This window comes from Abramis brama (assembly GCF_963993115.1).
Source record: "Abramis brama genome assembly, chromosome: 9".
Classification (NCBI taxonomy): Eukaryota; Metazoa; Chordata; class Actinopteri; order Cypriniformes; family Leuciscidae; genus Abramis; species Abramis brama.
The window spans coordinates 44,322,081-44,333,507 of record NC_139971.1 but is presented as its reverse complement, the minus strand read 5'-3'; the positions used below and the strand labels follow the sequence as shown (position 1 = coordinate 44,333,507).

Here is an 11,427-nt window from a genome sequence, read left to right as displayed (position 1 = left end):
GGCAACCGCCCGCTTCTCTTCCGGCTTCCTGGAGGCGCGTGAGTGTTTCCGGTGCGCAGTGAACACGTGGGATTGTTGTCATCTGTTTTACAGTGTGTGTGGAGTGTGTGGACGCGGTCATGTCGGATCAGGACTGCGCTGCCGGGGACAGGAGCTCTCTGAGCGGCCTGATGCTTGCGTCGCACGCCCCGCTGGATGACGCGCAGCGCGCGGGCCGGATGAAGTGCTCGCGTTGCGGCGCGTCGCGCATGTTTTACTGCTACAGCTGCTGCGCGTTGGTCGGGCTGGAGCCGCGGGACGTTCCGAGCGTCAAGGTCCGTAAAACATCACATTAAACAGCACGCGCTCGCATTATCATCATCACACATAACTCAGTTAGCATGACTTTAAATAATCAAATTATGACTTTGCACATTTAAAGGAACAATTAAACCAAAAGTGTCAATTCTGTCATCATTTGCTCACCATCATGTCGCTCCAAACTTGAATGACTGATGCTAAAATGACAAGAAACAATAAGAATCTGGAATTTAAGTCATATGAAAGTAGTCACATTTACCAGAATTGAAAGTCACCATGAAAATAGAATTGACCGTTCTTATTTTTTATGGAATATTGCAATGTTTATTGTAAATGATTTATCTTAATAATCTTGAATCAGAATAACTTAATTAATTTATAGACCGAGCCAGTTCTTCATGATTGAATTAACTGTGTTTTACATTTTGGAATTATGAGTAAAATAAGGTTTGTGGTGAACATTACTGGAAGACAGTTGGCCTCGACATAAAAGTTACTCAATAAATCCAAAACCCACAGGAAACTCATGGCTGCCAAACACTCATTCCTTCCATAGTTTTAGGAATAGAAAATTATTTGAGTCAGTTTCTCATATGAATCAACATCTCCTTTCACGGTCCACGGAAAACAAAATATACAATGAATCGCATGTTGTGTTTGTTAAATTGACCCATTATGCCCCTTTTCACAAGATGTAATATAAATCTATGGCGTCCCCAGAAAGTGTCTGTGAAAGTTCAGCTCATTTATTATAGCTTGTCAAATTTGCCCCTTTTGGGCCTGAGCAAAAACATGCTGTTTTTTGTGTGTGTCCCTTTAAATGCAAATGAGCTTTAGCTCCGCCTCCGTTCAGAAGAGGGCGGAGCTTCAGAAACTCCGGCAATAACAAAACAGGCCAATCTCCCTCATCCAGAATCCCAGAATCACCAGGAGCGAGTGCAGCCTTACGGAGAGACTCAGGAAGAGTTTCTGAATGTTAGTGGAGACATTTCTGTAGTTGTTGTGGAGTTACACTGATCATCTCATCATCATGTTTAACTTCTCCACAAGTGTCCACAGCTCCTGAGGTGTTTATAAGACAGCGGTGACATGTTCTGGTCAATAGTGTTCAGTGCTCGTCTGAGCTCAACGACAGAACAGCTTCAGGCTTTGCGTTAGAACTGGTCACTGTTGTCGTGAGTGTAAACATGCAGATTAAGGGCCGGTAATATTATAATAAGATCCTCTTCATACGTCAGAAGGAGAGCGAAATCTGATCGGCTTATTTTTTGAGAAAGGCTCACCAGAACAAAGTTACTGGGTTTTCACGATTATAGCACTTAAACACGGGAAAAGTCAGATTTTCATGATATGTCCCCTTTAAAGCTCATGAAACATCTGTCTGGTGTTTCAGCTGCCGGTGAAGATCGACATCATCAAACACCCGAATGAAACGGACGGCAAGAGCACGGCAATTCAGGCCAGAATCCTCGCGCCGCAAGACGTCACCATCTACACATATCCCTGCATCCCCGAGCTGGACCAGAGCGCAGAAAACGTGAGCAAAACTAGTGCTGGGCGGCACGACCAAAGATTTATATCACGGTATTTTTCAAAATTATACCGGTTTCACGGTACCCTAACTAGTGGTCGACCGATATATCGTCCGATATTTGGCACTTTTAAAATATCGGCATCGGCCGATAAGTTTTTCTGATTGGCCGATGTGTTGGAAGATGGACTTTTATTTTGACGGGTGGCGCTGAGAACACCAGAGAAGAGAACGGCACGTCTGATCACAGCGCTCTCACATTCTCCGTCTTCATTAGTTTACGATCTCTGTCAGTCATATCTAATACTTTGTTAGACAGAACTGGTAAACAAAGAAAGTAAATGGTATGCGAAAAAGTAAAGTGTTGCTTTTATATTATTTGTTACAGAAAAGGCAAACAATCAGGCTAAAATACTTTCTCATTTGCCGTCAACATTCAGCAAATGCGCATCTACGTCATTTAAACAAATCTCTGAATATCTAATAAACATTTAATTTCACAAACCTTGCAGATTTAATGGAATCCAGCTGTGATATCTTGTGAAGTGTGCATTACTGTCTGCGAGTGACGGTCGGCCCGTGCGAAGTGAGTGAATGCGAACAGAAGATCAGCTTCACAGGAGACGCGATCGAAAAACTTTAAATCCTTCATTTTAAAATATGCTGTGTTATATCCAGTTGCCCACTGTGTCATATTCATATCGTTGCAGATTCAAGAAGTTGCCATCTAAAGTATAACCCTAACCCTAACTTTGAAACGTGCAGTGCTCATGATTATCCAACGATGTCAAAGCCTTCTAGAAAATCTATTTGTGGCGGGCAGTGTTGATATTATGAAGCAATGTATGGGAAAAACTGCAATATTATTTGACAGCTATCAATTATAGTTTAACCTCTTCATCTTCACCGTCACGCTCACAGTGAAAAGACCCTCTCAGACAGTGTCGCGTTCCCAGCGCTGTTAAAGCGACACACTGGTATTGCGGTATATTAAAAATTAATATCGTAACAAAAATAAACAGCAGTGTTCGGTATGAACCGGTATACCGCCCAGCACTGAGCGAAACCCCTCCGACCCACCGTGTGCCGAGTCCGTCTCGGGTTTTACGGATCCCTGTTCTTCCCACAGATCGTGCTGGTGTTTCCCGGACCGGATGCGATGACGGTGGAGGAATTATGGGAGTATTTTTCTGCCGGTGGAGCGCAGAGATCGAAGAGATTAAAGGCGGCGGCTTCTGAAACTCACACCTGCCCGATCCAGAGAGTGGTTTTCATCGACAGCACCTGGAACCAAACCACCAGAATCATCACAGATGAACGTCTTCAAGGTGCCAGCAGATTCCCTCTCATCTTTAGCGCCTTTCACACTTTAAAATCAATCATTTTATCCCTTAAAACTCACCAAAATTAAATATAAAAAAAAAAAAAATCCTTGGAAAAAAAATTTCTTCATGCCTTAAAATATCTTGAATGTAACTCGACACCCTTGCCTCATTTAGTATGTGTGGTTCTATGAATATGCAAATGAGCCCCGCTTCCACTCACTCACTCAGCTCAGAGATCCACTGGTTGACGATCACACGTTGATCTGATTGGTTACAAGGTACACCAGCGATTTCAAACCGTGTTTTTAATAATGGTTATTAATGTGGTGTTTTCAATATGCTTTAAGATAAACCACGTATATATTCTTATTAAAACACCACATTAAAAACACACTTTGAAATCGCTGGTGTTTCTGACATCACAAACTACCTTGTAACCAATCAGATCAACGTGTGATCGTCAACCAGTGGATCTCTGAGCTGAGCGAGTGAGTGGAGGCGGGGCTCATTTGCATATTCATAGAACTGCAAATACTAAATGAGGCAAGGGTGTCGAGTTACATTCAAGATATTATAAGGCATGAAGAATATATTTTCAAGGACAAAAATTAAATTTTGGTGATTAGATGAGTTTTAAGGGATACAATTATTGACTACAGGGGGACTTTAAAGAACAGTACAATCCATTGTACTTTTATTATGTACTTCTAAATTACAAGTGTGAAATGTTCCTCCACCCAAGGTTAAAAGAGGGGTTTAAGAACGGCGCAGTGTGAAAATCCCTTTAGCATGTGTCTGTGTGTCTCAGACGTGACGTTATGGATGTTATTTCCCTGCAGCTTTACCACACGTGGAGCTCAAGAGCAGAAGAACCTGTTTTTGGCGGCGTCAGAAAGGCAGTCCGGACACATACCTGGCCACAATAGAGGCCATTTACTACTTTCTGAAGGACCTGCACATCCACTACTTCTCCGAGTACACGGGAGAATACGACAACCTGCTGTTCTTCTTCTCATTCCTGCATAAACTCATCAATAAAGCCAAACAGGCTGCTGGGAAAGTGTGAAAAACAAACAAACAATAACTATTATTTGAACACAATGGATGCATTTTGTCTCAGTGAGATTTAAATATTTTTTATTTACAAGTCAAAGTCCGCATGCATATTCCCAGAATGGCTGAAACATTCACTGATTGGATTTCTAAAGGCACTTCAATGTGTATTTGACAATAAATGATTTCTTGCACTCTTGTTAGTAAAAGGCGTCTCTTATTTTGGCCTGTAAACTGTCGCAGGTCTTCTTGGCGTCTCCCAGGAGCATGGAAGTGTTGGGCTTGTAGAAAATGGGGTTATCGACCGCAGCGTATCCCACACCCAAAGTGCGCTTCATCACGATCACCTGCACACACACACACACACACACACGCTTAGGCCATGTCCACACAAAGGGTATGTTTACATGACAACGATACGCTTAAAACAGAGAAGTTTTTTCTTTGAGTTTTTCTGCGGACAGACGACCCCATTGTCATCAGAGATTCACGTTTTTGTCGTTTACACGGAGACCATTTAAAAAAAAAACTTGTTACACGTTTTCAAAAGTTTGCGTTTTCAAGCACCCGAAACGCCATTTCAATTATTTATTTATAGTCCATCTGCAGATATCTGTTCTAGTTTTAAGCAAAACAAACTGATAAATTTTGCAATTGATATCTTAAGTCATTTTGCTTTATTTGTACTGGAAAACAAGACAAAAATACAAAGAAAGATTGTTTTTTTTTTGCTTAATGCATAATTACATGACTAACTATAATTATATAGTAAGTGCATGTTGTTAATTAATATTACTCTGAACTTATTAGTATAACAAGGGCACCTGAGAATAAAGCGTAACGGTTTATTCCTCAAGCTATAAATTCTGGTTTCTCCACCTTCTACGATATAAATACTCTATTTCTACGTCATTACGCTATTTCTACATCATCACGCTATTTCTACGTCATCACACTATTTCTACGTTATCACGCTATTTTTACATCATCGCTATTTCTACGTCATCACGCTATTTCTACATCATCACTCTATTTCTTCATCATCACACTATTTCTACGTTATCACGCTATTTCTACATCATCACGCTATTTCTACGTCATTCCACTATTTCTACGTCATTGCGCTATTTCTACATCATAACACGCTATTTCTACGTCATCACGCTATTTCTACGTCATCACGCTATTTCTAAGTTATTACGCTTTTCTACGTCATCACGCTATTTCTACATCATCACTATTTCTACATCATCACGCTATTTCTACATCATCACACTATTTCTACGTCATCACGCCATTTCTACGTCATCACACGCTATTTCTATGTCATTACGCTATTTCTACGTCATTACGCTATTTCTAAGTTATTACGCTATTTCTACGTCATCGCGCTATTTCTACGTCATCGCACGCTATTTCTACGCCATCACGCTATTTCTACATCATTGCACTATTTCTACGTCATCACACGCTATTTCTACGTCATCACGCTATTTCTACGTCATTACGCTATTTCTAAGTTATTACGCTATTTCTACGTCATCACTATTTCTACATCACGCTATTTCTACATCACTCCATTTCTTCATCATCACGCTATTTCTATGTCATTACACTATTTCTACGTAATCATGCTATTTCTACATCATCACGCTATTTCTTCATCATCATGCTATTTCTACGTCATTACGCTATTTCTACGTCATTACGCTATTTCTACGTCATCACGCTATTTCTACGTCATCACGCTATTTCTACATCATCACGCTATTTCTTCGTCATCACGCTATTTCTACGTCATCACGCTATTCTACGTCATCACGCTATTTCTACGTCATCACGCTATTTTCGTTTCAATCCGATCCAGTGTTTACATGTTCTCTCGATCGGATTAGAAAAGGAATTAACCAGCCCTTTCAATCCGATCTCAATCGGATCGATTAATGTGTTTTACATGAAGCTTTCGGTCCGATTGAGTCGTCAATCCGATTACTAACGGATTATTTGGTTGCATGTAAACGTAGCCAGTGTGAAACTGTTGGAAAAAATGTGTGGACATTTTGTGTTTTCAAGCGTAGACGTAGACCTTATTCACACGGCTGTGTATAATCAGTAATCAATAATCACCTGCTTTGACTTCCACACTTCCAGCACCGGCATCCCAGCGATTATAGAGTTCGGATCTTCTTGCGCTGCGGAGTTGACGGTGTCATTGGCTCCGATCACGAGCGTCAGGTCGGTTTCTGTACACACACACACACGCACACACGAATAATAAGACGGTCGTTCTCATGCGATGCGATCAGGTTTCTCCCTCACTCTACATGCTTATCTGCGCCGGCTAAATAAAAACACGTGCTGCCCTCCGACTCCAACTCCAACTCGAGGTTGCATGTCTAGGCACAATTACATAATCAAAATGAGTTATTACAAAGACCAGACTCCACATGTGTCCTGACCGCTTCCGTCTGTTGATCATCGGCTCGTCCGTCTGTACCGGACAGATACGAGACGTGTTTAACACCGCATGCGTAAACAACCCACTGACAGCAGTCAAACGGCTGATAACTCGCTCACTACTTCATATTCAGTGGAGATCAATGGGCATAAAAATTTACTTTGGCTATTTAACATAACATTATTACTACTATTTAAAAAAAGAAGAAGAAATTAATACTTTTATTCAGCAAGGACGCATGAAATTGATTAAAAGTGACATTTATAATGTTACAAAAGATTCTATTTGAAATAAATGCTGTTCTTTTGAACTTTTTATTCATCTAAGAATCCTGAAAAATAAAATGTATAATGGTTTACAAAGTAAGTCTGAGTTGATATAACAGTCAGATCAGTTCTTTAAATACAGTTTGTAAGTATTTAAGCCCTTAATTGACGCATTTGATTACTGTAAATAAATTAGACGAGGAAAACTGAACGTGATGCACTTCACAACACAGAATCAGACTGCAAATCGGCTCTTCTGATCAACACGCTATTAAATCTGCAATTAAATTCTAGGGACAAGTGCTGCAAATTAGCTTTAGCCACAAGCACTATGATCCACGCACTGGATGGCTGTTGTCACAGTTGTATCTGTTTATTGTATCTGTCCCTATACAAATAAAACATTAAAGGGGTGCTTGATTATGATTTGACTTTTCTAACTTTAGTTAGTGTGTAATGTTGCTGTTTGAGCATAAACAACATCTGCAAAGTTACAACGCTCAAAGTTCAAAGCAAAGGGAGATATTTGCTTTTAAAGAAATCGCTTTTTAAGGACTACAACAAACGGCTGGTAGAGACTACACAACATTCCTCTCGGGTTAGTGACATCACCAACCCTAGAATTTACATAAACCCCGCCCCCTGAACACGATTTATAGATTATCAAGACAGAATATGCTAATCAATGACTAGAAGATAACTCCACATCAGATACATAAATTCATCAACTAACCATTCAGAAATGTCCAGTTCTACATGTTGTCACTTCTTCTTGAGTCTCTCCATCATTGTCTGACTCCGGTTTGAACATAAAAGGCTAAAAGTTTTAAAGGGACTTAAAAGGACACAAGCTGTTGAAGCTCCGCCCCCTGTGCCGGGAGCAGCAGCTCATTTGCATTTAAAGGGACAGACACAATAACGGTGCGTTTTTGCTTACTCTCAAAAAGTGACAATTTTAACATGCTATATAAAAATATCTGTGGGGTATTTTGAGCTAAAACGTCACACACACACAACACACTCTGAGGACATCAGAGACTTATTTTACATCATGTGAACAGGACATTATAGGACCCCTTTAAATAAATCTGACCTGGGAAATCATCGTTGATCTCGTCCATCTCTAGAACCACGTCGTACGGGACGCCGGCCTCGGCCAAGAGCACATTGAGCTGTCCGGGCATTCGTCCGGCCACCGGGTGAATCCCAAACCTGACACACACACACACACACACACACACACACACACACGATACTCAACTACGGCAGAATATGAGCTTTATAATCAGAACAATTCAACATGAAACTTTTCAACAGCAGAGCAAGTGGGAGTTACACTTACTATAGTAAAAAACACTGCAAAAATGATGTTCTTCCTCAGTATTTTCGTTTTGTTTTCCAGCACTAATATCTAAACATTCTTAAATCAAGATGCATTTACTGGAGAAGCAGAATGACTGAAGATATTAAGTCTTGTTTAATGAAAACTGAAAATGAAGTGAGTTTGTGCTTAAAACAAGAACTAATATCTGCCAATGGAGTCAGAAATATAATCTTAATTCAGAAGGAAAACTATTATTTATTTATAGTCCATCTGCAGATATCTGTTCTAGTTTTAAGCAAAAAAAACGGATACATTTTGCAATTGATGTCATTTGGCTTTATTTGTACTGGAAAACAAGACAAAAATACTAAGAAAGAATGTTTTTTTTTGTATAATGCATAATTACATGACTAACTATAATTATATAGTAAGTGCATGTTGTTAATTAATATTACTCAGAACTTATTAGTATAACAAGGGCACCTGAGAATAAAGCGTAACGGTTGATTCCTCAAGCTATAAATTCCGGCTTCTCCACCGTCTGCGATGTAAATACTCGGAGAATGTTTTACACTTTCCCTCTTTATTTACAGAACGCCTGCGTTTTTACCAGCGCTTTTTTATTAGACACAGATGTGTTTTGTCTCCTTTTTAACAGAAATACGCTGCTGACCTGCCAAGTATTCGAGACATTGAAAACATTGGATGTGTGAGAGTTCAGCATGCGATTATTTTGGGGTTATTTTGATGTTCTCGCTGATTTAAGAGTTCGCGAGAGTTGAGCGTCTGACCTCACAGTTTTGCCCTGTTCCTTCAACATCTTCACCATGTCAGCGATGGGATACTGAGCCTTGGCCGCGCACAAACCCCAGCCTGTCCGAGAGAACACACACACACACACACACTGTTTAGACATCAGAAAAGAATTAATATTCAACAATGGTCTGCACCTACTATAGTAAGTTCTTATGTAGGGCATATTTGTTTTTCTTTTAACTCGCATAACAGATTCATAAGAGCGTTATTTCAAAGAAACAATGTGTCTCTGCCTTACATTTAATTCAGTTCAATTCAATTAACATTTGAAGCGCTTTTCACAATACACATCATTTCAAAGCAGCTTTACAGAAAATGCATGAATTACAATTTACAGTGATCTGAGGAAACTGTCTAAGTTATGTATTTCAGAAATGCACATATACAAAATCACAGTTAGCTAAAAAGTTATTAATTTAAACAATGTAATCTATAATGCAGCAATAATTTATAATTTAATGCAGAAACAATGAGCTCATTGAAGTAATGAATACTTGTTTGTTAACAAATGATTGACATTTAGAAAAATGTAGCATTGCTGCATTATATTTTTCATAGTTATATTTACTAATATTGGAATCAATTGACAGACAATATTGTGTGGAAAACGGTTTGGCTTATGCGTAATAAATATTTAATTACAAACAAAGTTAATGGGGTTTCATTCAAAGTTTTACATAGAATTTACCCAGTTAAACATTACTTTGTGAAATTTAAAAGTGACACTGATTTTAATTGCACTTTTTGTGACAGTTGTGTTTCATTTATTCGGCACTGCCCGATTGTAAGACCATTTTGGCAAAATGTTTGTAATTTTATCACAAAAGAACATTGACGGCCGATTTGTGTAGTTTTGAAAACATTTATTATTTGTTCTTTTGGAGAACTATAGAGACAAGCACACTCTATTTATTATATAATAAACTATTCTTTTAATGGCAAAATTATATGTTCACAAATGTACATTTTCCTGTAAAAACCCTGTTTTACGTCATTTAAGAGAGAAATTGAGCTTTAAATTTCAATTCGACTTTCTATGAAGCAAAAAGCAGTTAAAACTTTGAAAATGTATAAATCTTTCAATGTCTTGATGTAGATCTACATGAATCCCGCTAGTGTGCAACTGGCACATTTGTTGTATTTTCGTGTATACTGTACTGTACTATTTGTAAAATACTCTTCTTTTTTGTTAATAAAGAAAACCACGAGAAGGAAAAAGAAAAACACACACACACACACACACACACACACACACACTTCATGTCAGTTATTAATCTCCTGCCATGGAGGAATCCCCTAAACCCCTTCACTTGATGTTTCAAGATCCACATTTGCTTCATGTTTCCTGCTAATAACTGAAGGAGTGTGGAGAATCGTGTCATCAGCCGCGTGTGTGTGTGTGTGTGTGTGTGTGTGAGGACTTTCAGGGAAATCCGTTTGATTGCAGTCAGATTGCAGAGTTTCCTGAACTCCAGATGTCTCCCCGCAGGAGATCGCGTGTGGACTCGAGACACGCACACATGTGTGTGTGTGACCCGTGTTCAGGCTCTTCTCCACATGTTTCTCACACTTTCTCTCTCGTTTCTGAGTCGAGACTTAGAACTTTAGCTAACGTTCGGACAAGGTTCTCTCAAGGTTATGAAGTAACGTTCTTCCAGTAACATTAATAAAACATTTGTTGACAGTTATCCGGTCTTCCCTCGGGTCATTTTGACCCGAAACTCTTTTGTTAATTTTTTTATTTTATGTGAGTGTTTAAGATTAGGACTTTTGTTGCACTTGAACCACGAATACACACACACACACATTTTTTTTTATAGATTCGAGGAGTTTTGTGGTTTAAATTTAAAAAAGTAACGAATCCTCCTCTCTCGGGTCAATCTGACCCCCTTAGGAATGAATGGATGCGAGGAATGCTTCAGTTCACATAGAAAAACCTAAAAATGCTCAAAATTCAAACTAAAATATATATTTTTTATTCATGTTCCTTCTGGCAGACGGTCTAAAGTACCTTTGGAAAAAAGGCCAGATATAAGAAGACTTTTATTCCAACTGTTATTGGTATTTTAAATGGGATCTTAAGATTAATCTTATGTTCTTGATAAGAATTGTGTCGGTTTTGATGTGGTTGGTTTAAAAATTGATGTCGTGTTGTTGTTGTATTGTTTGTTGAGCCTTTGTCTAAAGACAATTTTCTAGTGAGGATGGACAATAAAGTTTTTGAATTGAATTGAAAAAATGCTAAAACTTTACCAAAACATTATTTATAATGTCTACATGTGCATCTGAATGCACACTGAAGATAACCTGGCTTTAGGACCCAGAGGAACAGCTCATTTGCTCCATATAGAGAT

The 11,427-nt window shown here is 38.9% G+C and overlaps 2 protein-coding genes across 2 annotated transcripts in view; one reads left to right on the top strand and one right to left on the bottom strand.

The window, feature by feature from the left end:
- The first annotated feature begins 31 nt into the window (after positions 1-31).
- Positions 32-4,408, top strand: dtwd1 (DTW domain containing 1). Its single transcript, XM_084124316.1, has 4 exons — positions 32-314; positions 1,694-1,837; positions 2,961-3,159; positions 3,996-4,408. The coding sequence occupies exons 1-4, from the start codon at positions 120-122 to the stop codon at positions 4,220-4,222; spliced, it is 765 nt and encodes a 254-aa protein (XP_083980442.1). The 5' UTR covers positions 32-119; the 3' UTR covers positions 4,223-4,408.
- The window catches only part of nnt2 (nicotinamide nucleotide transhydrogenase 2), a 25,648-nt gene continuing 18,497 nt past the window's right edge, over positions 4,277-11,427 (bottom strand). Inside the window, exons 18-21 of the mRNA XM_084124315.1 lie at positions 9,049-9,130; positions 8,027-8,145; positions 6,337-6,452; positions 4,277-4,556 (exon numbers count right to left, since the gene is read on the bottom strand). Of these exons, the coding sequence (XP_083980441.1) occupies positions 4,410-4,556; positions 6,337-6,452; positions 8,027-8,145; positions 9,049-9,130 (464 nt within the window). The 3' untranslated portion in view covers positions 4,277-4,409. The remainder of the gene's footprint in view (positions 4,557-6,336; positions 6,453-8,026; positions 8,146-9,048; positions 9,131-11,427) is intronic.